At 39.5% G+C, this 17,106-nt stretch overlaps 1 protein-coding gene across 3 annotated transcripts in view; it reads right to left on the bottom strand.

Moving 5' to 3' along the window:
• Window positions 1–1,284: 1,284 nt before the first annotated feature.
• CCDC126 (coiled-coil domain containing 126) overlaps window positions 1,285–17,106 on the bottom strand; it is a 42,925-nt gene continuing 27,103 nt past the window's right edge. For all 3 annotated transcript variants that reach the window (XM_045289011.1, XM_045289012.1, XM_004702721.2), the window contains one exon: window positions 1,285–3,025. In XM_045289011.1, the coding sequence (XP_045144946.1) occupies window positions 2,841–3,025 (185 nt within the window). In that variant the 3' untranslated portion in view covers window positions 1,285–2,840. The remainder of the gene's footprint in view (window positions 3,026–17,106) is intronic.

The following is a 17,106-nucleotide window of genomic DNA, read 5'->3' as shown; positions in this document are numbered from 1 at the left end:
CAAGAAACAAAACAAGATAGAATAAAATAAAGAAAAAGCTCAGTCAAAAAGAAAGCAAAGTATGAAAAGCCGAAACAACTTTATGAAGGGTCAAAAAGGAAGGTCAAATGATCAGGTGTTAAACTCTAACCCCACTATGTCTGCCATAATCAACTCTACAATGCTGATAGAGGGCTTTAGTAGTAGCTGGTTTCTCTGGTCTAAAGCGAATGGAGGCTGTGGTTCTGGTGGTCTGCTAGTCCTTTTGACTCAAGTTTTGGGGCTTTGATTTTCTTCATTCTTCTTTGCTCAAGAAAGAGACCAATAGTATTCAGCTTCAGAACCAACTCAATGGCAGTGCGATTTAAAAAATCTCACTGATTTTTAATCTCATTGATTGAAAAATCTCGCTGATTTAAAAAAATCTTAGATGGCCAGTCACTACTCACCATGGTACTACAAAGACCATGGTCTTTATAGCCTTTGTAATGCGGATTGACCTCCATGTCCCCTGGTCTTAAGGGCTCTAGTCTTAAGTCCTGAAGACCACTCAGTCCCTCAAGGAGTTTAGTTATCCCTAGAAATTTGCATGACTTGCTCCTGTAGTAGGTTACTCACTGGGCTGCTAACCAAAGGCTTAGTACTACAAAACCACCAGCCACTCCAAGGGAGAAAATGAGGCTTTCTAGTCCCATAAAGAATCACATTTTTAGAAGCCCAAGGGTGGTTCAATTCCATCCTAGATAGAGTTGTGTGAGTTGGAATTGGCTCGTTTGCTGGGAGAAGTCTTGGAAATTCACAGGGACAGTTCTACCCTGTCCTATCGGGTCTATGAGTAAATGGTGAAGGTTAAAATCAGCAGAGTTTAATAAAATAAAAAAATTATAATTGTTCCTACCTTTAACAGTGGTTCTAAGTCTTCATAATGCCACGACCCTTTAATACAGTTCCTCATATGTTGTGGTAACCCCCAACCATAAAATTATTTTCGTTGCTACTTCATAACTGTGTACTATAAATATCTGATACGCAGTATGTATTTTCATTGTTACAAATTGATCATAATTAAAGTATAGTGATTAATCACAAAAACAATACGTACTTATATATTGTGAAATATGTATTTCTAATTACAAATAAATGAAATTTTGTCCCGAAAAAAACAAAAAAGTTATCTAGAATTGACAGAACAAAACCACAAAATCTCTAAAATTCCTTTTAATTACTTACCATCTATTAAATATATAACCACCATTCTTTGAAAAAAATCTAAAGTAAATAAACAAATAAAGCATCTGATGACACTTTTAAGTATAAATATAGTTTATTTTATCCTGAAAACAAAAACCAAAGATGTTCACAATTAGTAACCGAAGACTGAACAATTATTCCAAATTTCACTTGGCAATAGTATATACTTAATTTCTTCACATAAAGGTAGAATACAGAATAAAGGGTTTGGAGGACTACCTTTCAATAAAACAGTATTTTCTGATCCTTATTTTAATAAAATATTATAAGTACTGCCACTACATATAGTAGCATATTTTAATAATAAACAGTATCTAAAACTAGATTCAATATAGTCTAGATCTAAAATTTACCTGCATGTAAGCAGTTATTATGGAGAATAAAAACTATGACATAGAGGGTACCATTATGGTAATTCGATGTGCTACAGGGATGTTTAAATAAAAGTATATTTTGCTTTATATTAGAATTACCTATAATTAGAATCTCTTGTGCTAGACACAAGAGCTGTTTTTTTCTGATAGTCTATCTTTATAATTTAAATTATATATTTTAAATGCTCTTATTTTATTTTCAATTGATCATCATATAAAATTAGAATCTAATGTATCTGTTATATAAATACAAAATTCCATAAAGTACGATATCCTTATATGTTAACATTTTCCTTTACTATATACAACTGGCTAAGGTCCTCCAGAGTTCCAGTCTATCAAGAATCTCAAGTCACTTCCCTCCAATAGATTAAGAGCAAAAATAACCCAAATATGGAGATAATGTGCCCTCCTGATAGCTAGCACAGACACACAAAGGGTCAGGTTTTTTAATTAAATTTCATGAATATGAAAACCATGACTTAATCTCATCATAAAAATATCTTCTGTTCCTTAGAATATATGTAAGAAAGTATTAACTATGAGTCTAGAGATAATTACTGTGACATTGTTATTAAGTTGCCCCCATTTTCAAATAGGTTACGGACAGTGGCTGCTACCCATTTCAAGATTATATACCTACAAATGTAATTTTTAAAAATATAATTAACTTTCAGGTATTCTGAAAGATAGTGCAAATGAAAACATTCTTTGGGTCATAATTTCAAAACATTACTTTCAACATTATGCTTCCTTTCTTTGCCCATAATCTGAGTAACAAATATAGTAGTGGAAGTAAGCACATTTTCAGAAAGCACTAGTCAAACGGTTACATCTGTTGAGAACAAGTGACAGAATAATTCAATGACAATATTCTCCACTTATCTGAAAAGCAAGTTTTATTTTAAATATAGAAATGAAACCATGTCTTTCAGTGTTGTTTCACTTGAATTTTAAACACACAAAAAAGGTTTATACAAAGATCACCTACCTGCTTACTACATCAACCATGTTACCAAATTTCTTTTAACAATATAATACAGCACTGAACAGACTTGCCTGAAAGCAAACTTTATATACAGAATTTAGAGTTCCATGAATCCAGCATACTCCTTGAAAATGCATAGAGCTTTTATTGACAGGTTTCTACTCTGTCTTCTAACCAGCCATTAAAAAGCTTTCTGTCAGAGGATATAATCCATGGTGGACACAGCAGCACAAGGTGATCTTCAACTGCTATCTGATGCTGCCTGACGCATTTATTCTTTTATTTGTGGTTACTGGCACCAGATTTCCACTAGTACCATTGGTGCTGTTAGTAGCGGAGCCATTCACAACAATATAGTTGACTTTGCTCTCCAGCTTCACTAAGCGTTGTAAGATGTCATCCAAAAGGACAGCGATTGTTCTCTTCAGATCCGCTAAGGGAAGAAAAATCAGAGTAAATGATATTAGGCATTAGCAAAAAATTTTCCATGTAGTTTGAGGGGGAAAGGTGTGCAATTATTGGGACATCTGAGAATGTACTCGAAGAATGTACTTGTATTAGTCTGGGTACTTTAGAGAAACAAATTCACAGAAACTCATGTATAATAGAGAGTTTTATATAAAGGTTAGGTACACATCAAGAAAACATCCTAACCCAGTGCTGCCCAAGCCCACGAGTCCAACATTAACACATTAACCCATATGTCCAACGCCAATCCACAAAGTCCTCCTCCATCGCACAAAACACGCAATGATGCCAACTGCAGGAGGAAAGCCGAGTCAGTGAATGTGTAAGCATCTCAGCGCTGGCGGGGTCTCCACACGGCTCTCCAGCACCCAGGGCTGCATCGGGGTAGGTCCATCTGGCTTCTCCTCAAGGATGTCTTGCAGGAAGCGAACCTTGCCAGCTAAAGCAGGGAACTGGCTATGGTAGCTGCACCCTGGTCTGACCATCAGAAAGCAAGAGACCCGAGAACTCAAAAGGCGAGGCTCACCAACCCATTTATCCCTCCATCCTTCAATTAACCCCACATGTATGTATCGGCCAGGTTGGCACAATAAACTAACTACCTCAGTACTCAGATCACAAATAAGTAAGATCTTATTATTTTAACCAATTGCATCATATTCAGAGATTGCTAAGAACATTTCAGAGCTCTGAATACAGGGAAAACGTTATTTTCCTATTTTAAAGTAAAAGATATTTCAAGTTTGGCTCAAAATGTTAATCTCTCTAAGAGGAATCTATTTCCCTTAAATTTCTTAAGCAAAAGAAGACAATGTACTAGGCAGGTAAGATGTCAGCTAGACAAATTAAAAGGTTCAATGAATTGCATTAACAAAAAACATAGGCCAGGCCCTCTAAAGGCCGAACCATGGGGGAGCCAGGGTCTAGCGGAAGTGCCAGGAACCTGGTCAGTGCAGTAGCTACACTAGTAGTACTGCTGACATCAATTTCTTGCAGAGTAAAAATAGGGGATATGCATATATTCTACATCTTTGGAAGAAGCCCTTGTGGTGCAGTGGTTAAATGCAAAGGTTACCAGCTTGACTTCACCAGCTGCTCTTCGAGAGAATGCCTGACTGACAGTTGGCTTCTACACAGCCTGTGGCCTGGGAAAAGCTGCGGCCAGCCCGACTCTGTTGTCTAAGGTCACCTGAGTCAGAATCACCTTGAGAGCAAGGGGTTGGGTTTTCACCATCTTTAGGGAGCTGATGAGCTTCAATATAATTTACCTGGTAAGAAAAAAGTATGAGGCTCTTCCACTTTTTAACTTTCTTTACTCAGGTTTCCCAAGGGCACCTACTAGGTATTCAGTACATGGAAACTAAAATTATTTTTTGTTGTTGATCCTGGAACACAGCCCAAGCCTTAATCTAGGACTACCAAAGAGAAATTTATCTAATGCCAAACTAATAAAAATTTGCTAATAGTTCTGTAACTTAAGATTAGAAAGGGGAAGTGGTAGAGAGCGACCAAGAAGGGCTTATCAAAAAGAACAAAACACAATATGAATATAATATAAAGTGAGGGGGAAACTACATTTAGAGGAAACCTAGTTTTGGCAAAAGTAGGCTTTCAAAGCAGTTTAACTTCTGGCATCTGGATATATACTTTTAAAACTATTTCCAATAGAGTTGAAATTTTTGAAAATAAATGAGGGGGGAGATTTTTTCTTATGACCTTAGATCAAGAATTTCAATAGTCCTACTTAATAAACAGAAGATAACTAAATAAAAATTTTATATCCCCAGGGCTGGCCTCAACCAGAGCCAAACTGACACCCTCCCTGGAAGTGGGTTTGGCAGACAGCAGGTTGGGGAGAGGGCCCAGCATGCCACACCTGCATGGAGGGAGGAAGAGAAAGAGAGTCAGACTTGGCCCCACGCTGGCACACGATGCTCAAGAGGATGACATCCCTGCTAGGGGATAATGGGACACAGAGGGGACTGTGCAAATGACAGCAGGTATCATGCTGTCCCTTTAGTAGGGCAGACTGTGACAGGGTCACATGATGGGGAAGCAGCATGGTCTGAACCCCCCAAAACAGAGCAAATCAAGAAGGGAGCATCCCTGGATAAACAATCTGGAGGAGAAAACAACTGGGTTGACTGTTCAGGGAGAGGGGAAGTTAGTGGGTGGGGGGAAGGAAGTGGTGTTAACAAACTCAGGGACAAGGGAACAAGTGGTCCAAAATTGGTGGCGAGGAGGGTTTAGGAGGCCTGGTATACCGGGCTTGAGCAAGGGTAATGTAACTGAGAGGAAATGTTGAAACCCAAATGAAGGCTGAGCATGATAGTGGGACAAGAGGAAAGTCAAAGGAAATAGAGGAAAGAACCAGGAGGTAAAGGGCATTTATAGAGGTCTAAATACAGTCATGTACATATGTAAATATATTTATTTATGATGAGGAGGAAACAAATCTATGTGCATATATTTATAGGTTTAGTACTAAGGTACCAGATGGATATTGGGCCTCCACTCAAGTACTCCCTCAATGCAAGAACACTTTGTTCTATTAAACTGGTATTCCATGATGCTCACCTTCCCGACAAGATCACTGAAGACAAAGCGGGTGAATAAGCAAATGTGGTGAAGAAAGCTGAGGGTGCCCAGCTATTAAAATATATAACGTCTGGGATCTTAAAGGCTTGAAGATAAACAAGCAGCCATCTAGCTGAGAAGCAACCAAGCTCACACGGAAGAAGCACACCAGCCTGTATGATCACGAGTTGTCGAATGGATCAGGTTTTAGGCATCAAAGAAGGATAAAACCTTTCACTGTGTGCTCGCCTTCCTGATACGATCGCTGAGGACAAATGGTGGCATAAGTAAGTGTGGTGAAGAAAGCTGATGGTGCCCAGCTATCAAAAGATATAGCGTCTGGGATCTTAAAACCTTGAAGGTAAACAAGCAGCCATCTATCTCAGAAGCATCAAAGCCCACACAGAAGAAGCACATCAGCCTGTGTGATCATGAGGTGTCGAAGGGTTCAGGTATCAAGCATCAGGGAACAAAAATCACATCATTGTGAATGAGGAGGAGTGCCAAGTGGGGACCCAAGGGCCATTTGTGGGCAACTGGACATCCCCTTACAGAAGGGTCTCGGGGAGGAGACGAGCCGGTCAGTGGGCAGTGTAGCAACGATGAACACACAACTTTCCTCTAGTTCTTAAATTCTTCTCCTCCTCCCCCCCCCCACTACCATGATCCCAATTCTACCTTAAAATCCAGCGGGATCAAAGGATCTACACTGGTACAGATGGGAACTGGAAACACAGGGAATACAGGACTAATGAACCCCTCAGGTCCAGTGGTGAGAGTGGCGATACTGGGTGGGTGGAGGGAAGGTGAGGGAGAAAGGGGGACCCAATTACAAGGCTCTACATATAACCTCCTCTCTGGAGGTCGGCCAACAGAAAAGTGGGTGAAGGGAGACGTCGGACAGTGTAAGATATGAAAAAATAACAATGACTTGTAAATTATCAAGGGTTCATGAGGGAGGGGGGAATGGAGAGGGAGGGGGGGAAATGAGCTGATACCAGGGGCTCAAGGGGAAAGTAGATATTTTGAGAATGATGATGGCAACAAATGTGCAAATGTGCTTGACACAATGGGATGTATGGATTGTGATAAGCGTTGTACGAGCCCCCAATAAAATGATTTAAAAAAAATTTTATATATCCTTCAGCAATCCTAAGAGATACAGTTGACCCTGAAACAATGCAGGTTTCAACTGTGCAGGTCCACTTACACATAGGTAATTTTTTTAAGTTGTGCACTAATCCTTCTCTCCATGTGAGTAGTGAAGTGATCTCTTATAGTTCTCTCATAATTGTGTGTGTGTTCAGTATAATCCCAGAAACCTTAAAGCACACTAAGGGACCCATGTGGAGTGCCACTAGTGATACTGAATGTGCTCCCAAGACACAAAGTCTTGGTATTCAAAAAAAAAGTAAACTGTTTGACATGCACCATTGTAGGTGTGCAGCCACAGTCGCCTGCCACTTAAGATAAATTAATACAGCCTGAGGAGCATAGTAAAAAAGAGAGGAAATTCAGGACGCAGTAGTGGCAGCTATGCCAGCAAGTATGAAAATCTTATATTTTTTCAAAATACTTTTTGATCTCACATTGAAAATGCAGCCTTTTCTGTGGGTACACACGCATATATATGTGTGAAAATTGACTGTGTTATCGGTAAGGCTCTGGTCAACAGAAAGTGTTAGTAGTTAAGTTTTGGAGGCATCAAAAGTTAGACCTGGATTTCAACTGTACCCCTAACCCCCATGTTGTCCAGAGGCCAAATGTACTAGATCTGCTGTCCTGGCAGTCGTGCCCTTCACAGTACTGGACATGGAAGTGACCGAAAGCAAGCACGACTCAAGAGGACAGGGAGCAGCTAGCATGTTGATATGAAATACAGCTATCCCACGGGCAAGCTGAGAAACAAGATGTGCACGGACTGTTGAATATAAAACTGATTATCTGCTTTTATTCCTCACCTCATTCACAATTCACAAATTGTTTTAAAAAAAGAAAGCAAGCTATCCTCCCAGGAGGTTTGACACTGAGTTTTTAGTGAAATTAATTATAAAGATATAATCTGGTCACTGATTAGAATTATCTGTTAAAGAAGAAGTTAAGTATAATGAAAATCAGTTATATGATCATTTTACTTTAATAATGTTCTAGATTGTCATTGAACACATTAAATGACTCCTTTCGAATTTTCTAAAACCAAGTGGCTTAATAAAATCACAAAAGCAAAAATTGAGTGATAACTACTTTGTTCTAAGCCACAAGCCCAGTTACTGAAAAAACCAGAACGAGACTTCTGGTTTCCTGAACTTGAAGTTCTTTCAAATACACCAAAACACCTTCTTTTCCTTAGAGTCACAACTTTATGTTTCCATTTCATGAAAATATTTGTGGGAATCATATGTTTATATGATATGAGAATCCATAATACCCACAATCCCCATAAGAGCAGTTGCAGTAGAAATTTCGTTCCCTGCAGGCCTCTCTTCAGGACTCCTAAAAGCCACTTTAAAAAGGAGATTGTATCATATCCACCCTTTTAGTGTCAGCTCTCCCATTTTAGTATTATATCCCACGGTAGACACTCAACAACACTGTTATAACCATTTGCTTAATTTCTAATTCATGTGTTTGAGAGGGGGGTACTGCTGTGGAGACTGATTAGCATCAGTTTAGCAAAACAGAACCACTTAAAACTGCCCTATTTCTGCATTTTAACTTTCCTTTCTAGGAGAAATGAAACAGTTCAGTCTAAGGAAGAAGAGAAAAGGAGGGTAAGACACACAAGCATAGAAATACTATCAAAACAGGGCCTTGATCCCTTAGTCAAATTAATTCACTGTCTACAAAAATCAAAAGGAAGACTAGTATAAAAAGATTCTAATTATACAGAGTATAACCAGAGAACTGTACACCTATGGAACTGAGGGAGCAGGCAGTGACATTACTAGACCCCGACACCTGTGTAAAGAAGACCCCACACCAACGTGTCTGGCAGAAGCTGGTGCTATAAAGGAGACAGGATACTTCCAAGCACAACATCTGAAGCAGAGGGAGACAGAGGAAGTCCCCTGGCATCTCTCTTCCTCCTACATCCCAAACTCTACCAGTACCTCCCATTAGCTGGACCCACACAGAAGCAAGCTGATTTGGGAACTGGGAAAATGCAGCTAAGTGAGACCACCTCCCTGGAGAACAGTACAAAAGAGTACAGGGAAGAGGTAAGGAATCAAGCTGAGGTCAGGCACAGGCCAGCACAAAGAGCATGTGCTGGGGTCTTCAAAATGTTTGTAAAAAATGGAATTAAAAAATAATCTAATTTTCCCAAGAACTTTTTGAAGCTCCCTTATACATGTGCCCTTATGAAACCCATACTTAAATCTGTCATGATTTGTCTTTTATTTACATCAAATATTTTGTTGTTTGTACCCTTAAGGCGAACCGCCTCAAGAGGCACAGATAAAGATCATGCATCTTAATCAAAAAGGGATAAAATATTAAAATGTAAAATACTAATGAAAATGAAACACATTAGTATTTAAAGTGCATTGTACAAGTAAAAAACTGTTCCCTATTAATATATTTTCAAATCCGTGGATATTTTACACTACCAAGCACCTGCTTAATGATAATACAAAGAAAATTTAGAAGCCACTTCTTGAGTATCAAAGCGAATTACCCACTGGAAAGTTTTATTATCAAGCTAGTGATAAAATAAGAATACTTCTTTAAAAAAATCAGAATAGCACTGGATTAAATCTACTAGCAGAGAACACTGTTGGATAGCTTAAAGTGTTTTTCAAACCCTCAATTCTATGACTAAATGTGTATTTGTTAACTTTTCTGAATTTTTAATAGTTACCTTCTGTTGAGTGCTGAATAAATTAAGTCATTCAGCAAATATGTTACTACTTCCCTACTTAAGACTACAAGGTGCATTGTTTACACCTAATGATTGGATCAAGATATGTTCTCATCAAAATGCTTTACAAATCAAATGCTGAAGAATGTCAAATAAACCTACATTTCCTTATGTGAAAGCAGAAATACTATATAATAGACTTTACTAAATGACATGAATCAAAAACAAGCTACTTCAACATCACTTTTCATTTGAATTCTGAGATCTGCTTGGCTTTAACATACCTATAGTATAAGACAGACTCATTTCACAGGCTTGGTTTAGAGTGGTGTGTCTCTTTACACATAAAGAGATCTACATGCAACTGTAATAATACTGAAATTCCTGTACCGTTTCTTTCATCTAGTTTCCTCAAATGGTGATATGTTACAAAAATATCTACAATATTACAACCAAAATGCTGACCTTGATAGGCAAGATACAGACTGTTTTCACCATCACCAAGGTCACCATGAAGGATACAGCTTGTGGCCCTTGTATAGGGACACACCTCCCTCCCACTCGCCTGTAAATATGATGGGTTACAGTGGCTAATTTTCAAATACTGAATCAGCCTTTTATGGCTGGAAACAATGCAACCTGATCGGAGTAAATAATTCTTTTATGTGCTGCTGAATTTTATTCACTAACATTTTGTTAAGGGTTTTCTTAATCTACTGTATTCATGAAGGATATGCCCTGTAGTTTTTAGTTGTATTGTCTTTGCTTTAGAATGGGGTAACACGAACTTCGTAAAATGGCCTGGGAAGCGTTTTATTTTCTGTGAGAGATTTGATGATAATTCCTCTTTAAACTTCTGACAGAATTCTCTAGTGAAGCCATCTAGGGCAGTCTGGGGCAGTTTTTTGTGGATGGCCATTTTTTAATTCCTGATATTGGTAATGTGTGTCCTTTTTTTGGTCAGTCTTGTTGACATTGGTCTTTTTTAATTTTTGACAAACTCTTGCTTCACTGATTTTGTTGTTTTTTTCCCAGTTTCACTGGTATCTCTTCTTTGTTTCCTTCCTCCTGTTAGATTTATCATCTTATTTTTGTAGGTTCTTGAGGTGGGAGCTTAGGTCATGGTTTTGAAACATTCCTCTTTTCTAATACAATTATTTGGTTCACACTTGCTCCCTCAGCACTCCTTTAAAAAAATTTTTTTGCTCAGTACTCCTTTGGTTGTATCATACCATTTTTTGTATGGTATTGTCATTTTCACTCAGCTCAATCCTGTTGGGTTTTTTCCCTTTGCTTTTATAATTTCTTATACATTATTTAGAAGTGCATTGTTTGCTTTTCATGTATTTTTCAGTTACTGATTTCTAGCTTCCTTTGTGGTTGAAGAACACATGCTGTATGATTTCAATTACTTTAAATATGTTCCAGTTGTTTAATAGCCTAGGCTTGTCGTGGTTAACTGTTTGATGGGGCCTGGAAAAACAGGTGTACTTTGTTGTTGTCTGGAGAGCTCTCCATATGTAAATTCAGTCTACCGGTGTGCTTCACATATTTTGCAGCTCTGTTGTTTGGTAGAGACACATTTGCGATTGCTATTTCTTCTAGGTGAAATGAGCCTTTTATGGTTATAAGATATCCTTCTCTGGTAATTTTCTTTGCTCTGAAATCTACTTTAGCTAATGCTAATACAAAACCACTCCTACATTGCTTAATAGTTGCATGATCTATCTTTTTCTATACTTTAACAGTCAGCTCGTCTATATCATTACATTTGAAGGGAATTTCTTGCACACAACATTCAATTGGGTCATATTTTTTAATCCAGTCTACTAATTTATTTTCATTGGTCTATTTGGAATATTTAAAGTATTTTTCACATATTAGGACTTAAGTCTACTATTTTACTTTTTTTATTTTTATTTGTTCTGTTCCTTGTGTAGCCTGTCGGAGTATACTGGTGGTATCATTTTATCAGTATGAATAAAATACAGAAACTTTACCTCGTACCACCCTTTACCTTTCACTGTTATAATTACCTTACCTTAAACTATTCCCATACATTTATAACCATCCAGACAGTATTACACAACAGCTCCGAAAACGCCTCCTACTGCCATGGAGTCAATGCTGACTCAGGGTGACTTTACAGAGCAGAGTAGAAGTGACCTCATGGGTTTGCAACACTGTAAATCTTTCGGAAGTAGACAGCCTCATTCTTCTCCCTCAGAGCAGCTAGTGGGCTCTGACCTTAGTTATCCAACTACACCACCAGACCTCCCTAGAGGAAAATAAAAATGCAAGTGAATCTACATCCCAACCCAACCCCCTTTCTTTTAAACCATGTTTTCAGTTCTTCCTAATGCCCTAAGAGTCACTCCTTGGGTCTCTTCTGCTGAAAGAATTAATTCCCTGTAGTCATCATTTAGGGTAAGTCTGCTGATGACAAATTCTTTCCATTTGCCTTCATCTGAGAATACCTTGATTTGCCCTTCTTTCCCAACGGACACTTTGACCAAGGACAGAATTTTGGGGCAGTTCTTTTCTTTGAACACTTAAAAAATATTGGGTCATCATGTTCTTCAGATCTCCATGGGAGAAATTCCAAAGGTCGGATGAGAAACCTGACGTCCTTTGAATTGTTTTTCCCCTCCATCTGAATTATGGTTATTGGCAAAGAATATTGAAAGCACCGTGGACTGACAGAGCAACAGACAAAGCTGTCTTGGAAGACGTACGGTCAGAAGGTTCCTTGGAAGTGAAGGTGAGACTTCTGACATACTCTGGGCACACCATCAGGAAGAGATCAGCTCTTAGACAAGAGCCTCGTGGTTCTTGGTAAATTAACAGGGTTTAGACATAAAGAGGAAGACCCTCCATGAGAAAGATTGACAAGTGGCTTCCATGAACTCAAATCTAAGCATTGTGAAGACAGTGGGAGATGGGGCAGTGGTTCGTTCTGTTGTACCTCAGGTCACTATGAGTCAGCGGTAACTCAATGGCACTTAACATCTCTTCCAATTTGATGCTTTGCTCTATCTCCTCCATTCTCAGGTTGACCCTATTCACTGATCAATCATGATCAAATTTCCATTTAAACATTTCTATCTGGTTTTTCTTTCTGTACAGGGGCTTCGAAAAGTTCGTGGAAAATATAACTGACATTTTCTCATGAACTTTTGAAGCCCCCTTGCATTCTATTTCTTTAAGTTTTCATATTTCTCTGAGGGAGTTTTCTATTTTCTTTTGCTTCAAATGTGCTTGAAATAGCTAACTGAAGATTATAGCTGCTTTAGAATCTGTGTCAGATAATTCCAACATCTGCCACTGTCTTTTTCATTCAGAGTGAGATCTTCTTGGTTCTTAGTAAGACAAGAGATTTGTTTAAAATCTGGATATGTTTATACTCCCTTGAGATTCTGGATCTTTTTTAACCTCCTCCTGTTTTAGGCATTTTTCTCTGAAATAACTCTGGCAGGAAAAGGGAGTTACTTTTGTAGAGTCGAAAATCCAAATTCCCCAAAAGTGGAGTTGGGGTTATTGCTGAAGACAGAGGTGGGAGTTCCCCATGTGGTTAGGCTCCAATGACGCCACAGGCCTCTTCTGAATTGCCTAAGAAGGGTGAGGCCTCTCTACTGCCTTGTGGGCATGGATGTGCCCCTTTACCAGGCAGTGTTCATGGCCACTGTGGGCAAGGGCTTGTCCTCATTACTGGCTGGTAGAGATGGGAGTCCAGACTCCTCCCTGCCTTTCTCTAACCCCACTTCTCCGGAAGGGATGTTTGCACCCTTGGCCTTTGATTGTGTGGGTGGTGGTCATGGAGGTGGTGGTGCCACAGATTTTTCTGTGGTGTTTGGCTAGACAAGCTGTTGCCTAAATGTTTTTGGTCTTGTTAGGCTGTACCTTTCTTGGTTAGAGGAAGACTTTTGTTGGAACTTTTTTTGTCTGCGCCCACTGACTTTTCTAAGTTGTTGCCCTTTTTTTCCCGCTCCAAATATGAGCTGAAAAAGGAAAGCCAGAAAATATACCTCTGTTGTTCCTGGGTGCCCAAGCTCTGAGTTGTTTGCCTTCTCGCCAGCCACCTTCTGGAGTCTCGTGTCTGCTTTATAAAAACTGCCCAGGACCTTTAGTTGCATTTAGACAGGAAGAAGATGAGGGAAAAGTTGGCTCTCCGTGTTCCCAGAAGTAGAAGTCACTGATTGAGAGGATTTTTAAACTGGTTTGGGTCCATTATGAAAGATACTCTCTAGTAGTTTTTCTTTTGAAAAAACAAAAACAAAAACACTGCTTTCATTATTTACCTAACAGTTTAAATATTTAATTTTTTATTAAAATACAGTTTAACCTCAGCTTTCTTTCATAAGGCAATTTTTGGTAGACTTGAACGGAAGAGCAACTATTTTCTGTCAGACATACTATGTGCCCTCAATGGATGTGGGGGTGGTGGGATGCTCACAAATAAATAACTGAGTAAATAAATACTAACATTCGGATTATTCACTAACTCTCTGAAAATATTTCTGGAGTCTATTTTTTATTTTTTTTGATTGATAATGTTTAGCTGCACCGATAGCCAACCAATTGTCATCAAGTCAATTCCCATGTGTATCACCCTAGTTGCAGTTGCCCGGTACCAGCTTCAAAAGAGTGCTATCCACCTTATTTACATGTCAGCAATGGATCCAATCCCCTTGGCAGGCCGCATATATTTGCTTACTCCACATAATCATTTGGTGGGAATGAAAAAAGGCAGACACTAGAAGAGCCATGTTCAGTAATTCACTACACTTTGAGGAGCTTTTTCAAAACGTCTCCATGTTTTTAAATAAGTTTGCCTTTTCTTGTCATTTCATTCTTTCTCCCTAGAGCTGTATGTAAGACGTGGCCATTATACACAGCCGGGCAGCACAGCACAGATGGCTGTCTTTTAAAATACCACAATTATTAACAAGAGACTTCCAAAAATTCAAGGAAAAATTCCATTACCTTTTAATTCCGATTTTCCACAAACTTTATGAATCCTCCTCGCATGTTCTAGTAGGACTTTCCTCCCAAGTGTTTCCTCTGTTGCCAAAGAATCCACGGCTTTACTTTTCCTATCAGTGCCCTTTGACTAATCAAAAAGCAAAACAATACAATGTCTGTGTCTGTATCTGCCACAGTACTGCTGTCTCAGTTTACTCTCACTCTCTGATCTCTTGTCATCTCAATTTGAGCAAATACCAACTCTCATCACTTCATGAAAACCTTTATAAGGGGGGAAAAAAGTACTGTCCAGGGCATTCCCTTCTCAAGGCCAAAGATAACATGGAGAAAATAGTAACAAAACTTCTAAAAGCAGATGGATGAGTAGTAACTGACTTAGCAGATCTGAAACGCTGAATCTTAAAACAGATATTAAGAAAAGCCCAAAAGTCCAATTTTCTCCACAACACCCCCACCCCCACCCACACAAGACCCAGATACCACTAAAAAACAGGGGGCAGGAAAAGGATTCCATGAAATGAAGGATTAGGTGCTACAAAGCATTCTCTATACCACTCCAATAAACCGAGTAACTGCAGCAGCAGATCAGAGAATTATTTCGTGAAGAAGGCAGAGCAGTTAAGGGCCTGAGCACCACACTGAAAACTGGGAGTTAAAGTAAAAGTATACAGAGTGAGGGCTGAGACCACCCTTCCTCTCCCTTTTTCTCACTCTGATTTCAGAACTTAGATACTTATACCTTCCAATAAGGGACTGGAAGTGCTTCCTGAGATCATCTGATCACCTTAAAAAGGAAGTCCTAAATTTAGGGATATCCCCCAAAAGAGAAAGATAATGATATTAAAAATTCCTGCAAAGAAATGTTCCAGCCAGATCACCCTGTGAATATCACCCAAGAACTCAGCACTTCCCATCAAATTTTAGTTCCACTTACTAAGTGGTTATGAGTTAGGCTGCTAGCCACAAGGTCAGTAGTTCGAAGACACCAGCTGCTTCTCAAGAGAAAGACAAGGTTTTCTACTCCCAAGAAAAGGTATAATCTCGGAACGTTCTACTCTGTTGTAAAGGGGTCGCAACGTGTGAGAACTGACTTGATGGCCGTGACTGTGTGTGTATTTACGAAGCATGAACGAAAGGTCAAGGATTACTAAACATAGTGAGAAGAAACATAAGAACAGTTCATGGGTCCCAGCAGTGGGAAAAGAAAGATCTTTCTCCAGGTAGTAGTGCATTTTTGTTACGTGGTTAATGAGCACCAAAGACTCCACTGCACTTGACTCCATTCTGACTCCTAGTGACCCGACAACAGATTTGAACTACGGGGGGGGGGGGTGTCCCAAGCTGGAGACCTTTTACAGGAGCAGACAGCCTCATTTTTCTCCTGCGGAGTGGCAGGTGGATTCAAACTACTGACTTTGCAGTTGGAGCCCAATGTGTAGCTCACTGCACCGCTCAGACTCCTTTGTTAATGGAAAAGATGGCATAAAGTATAGATGAAAACTACACAACTTGATGACTGTGTACCATACATACAACGAAACTGTAGGGGAGCAAAAGGAGTCTAGATGATGCTGTGGGATAAGCATAGGGCTGCAAACTGCAAGCTCGCTGCTCTGCAGTAAAAGAAATGAGGTGGTCGGCTCCTGTACAGATGCCGTCTTGGAAACACTACAGAGCAGTTCTACTCCATTTGGGGGGGTTGCTAGGAGTCAGGATCTAATTGACGGCAGTGGATGTGTACAAGAAAAAGGATGAGTTGGCAAATGCTATACTATATATAATTGGGACATCAACAACCTTCCTGTGGCAGTGACATAATTTCATGTCAACTTGATAAGTAAGTATAGGGGTAGAGTCTAGCCTGTCAATCAGATCTAGCCTGATGATGCCTCCTTGTGGGCGTGGCCTTCTCATGAGGATTCTGGGAACTTCCTCTCTTTCTCCCTGGAGGTGGACCACACACTCACTCTCTGCTTCACTTTCCAGCGGTTGAGACAGTCAGCATCATGCGGAGACCTGTGGGCCCGCTGGAGCTGCTGCAGGTGCAGATCTTGGTGGTAGTAGCAAATATTCAAACGAGAACTATGAAGGCTGAAATGGAGAATGGGTTCCATGTGAACAGGTGGGTGAGAGCCTGGATCCCCCTACCTAGCGGAGGGGGACAAGCTATGAGTAGGAGGGCCACTGTGGTGAGCCTTGAAGCTCAGGCACATGAGCTTTGTGATGCTTCCCTGCCATTAGATCCACAAGACTTTTCATCCACTGGCCTGTGATCTTCCTGCACTTTACATCATTTCATGTGGCTGCGTGAGCCTTAGAAGAGTGACTTATGGATTAGTATTCAATTTATGGACTTGAACTGGACCGGGCTGGGATATTTTGATATATAATTTCCCTATGATATAAAGCTCTTTTTTTTTTAAATTAAATAATCATGTTATTAGGGGCCATATAACTCATCACAATCCGTACATACATCATTTGTGTCCAGCACATTAGTACATATGTTGACTTTATCATTCTCACAACACCCGCTTTCCACTTGAGCCCTTGGTGTCAGCTCATTTTTCCCCCTCATTCCCCGCTCCCCCCTCCCCCTGAACCCTTGATAATTTATTATTTTATCA

The sequence above is a fragment of the Echinops telfairi genome, unplaced genomic scaffold (assembly GCF_000313985.2).
Source record: "Echinops telfairi isolate 266 unplaced genomic scaffold, ASM31398v2 ScPeMD7_23;HRSCAF=83, whole genome shotgun sequence".
Classification (NCBI taxonomy): Eukaryota; Metazoa; Chordata; class Mammalia; order Afrosoricida; family Tenrecidae; genus Echinops; species Echinops telfairi.
The sequence above is the reverse complement of the archived record's forward strand: the minus strand, read 5'-3'. Positions and strand labels throughout refer to the sequence as shown.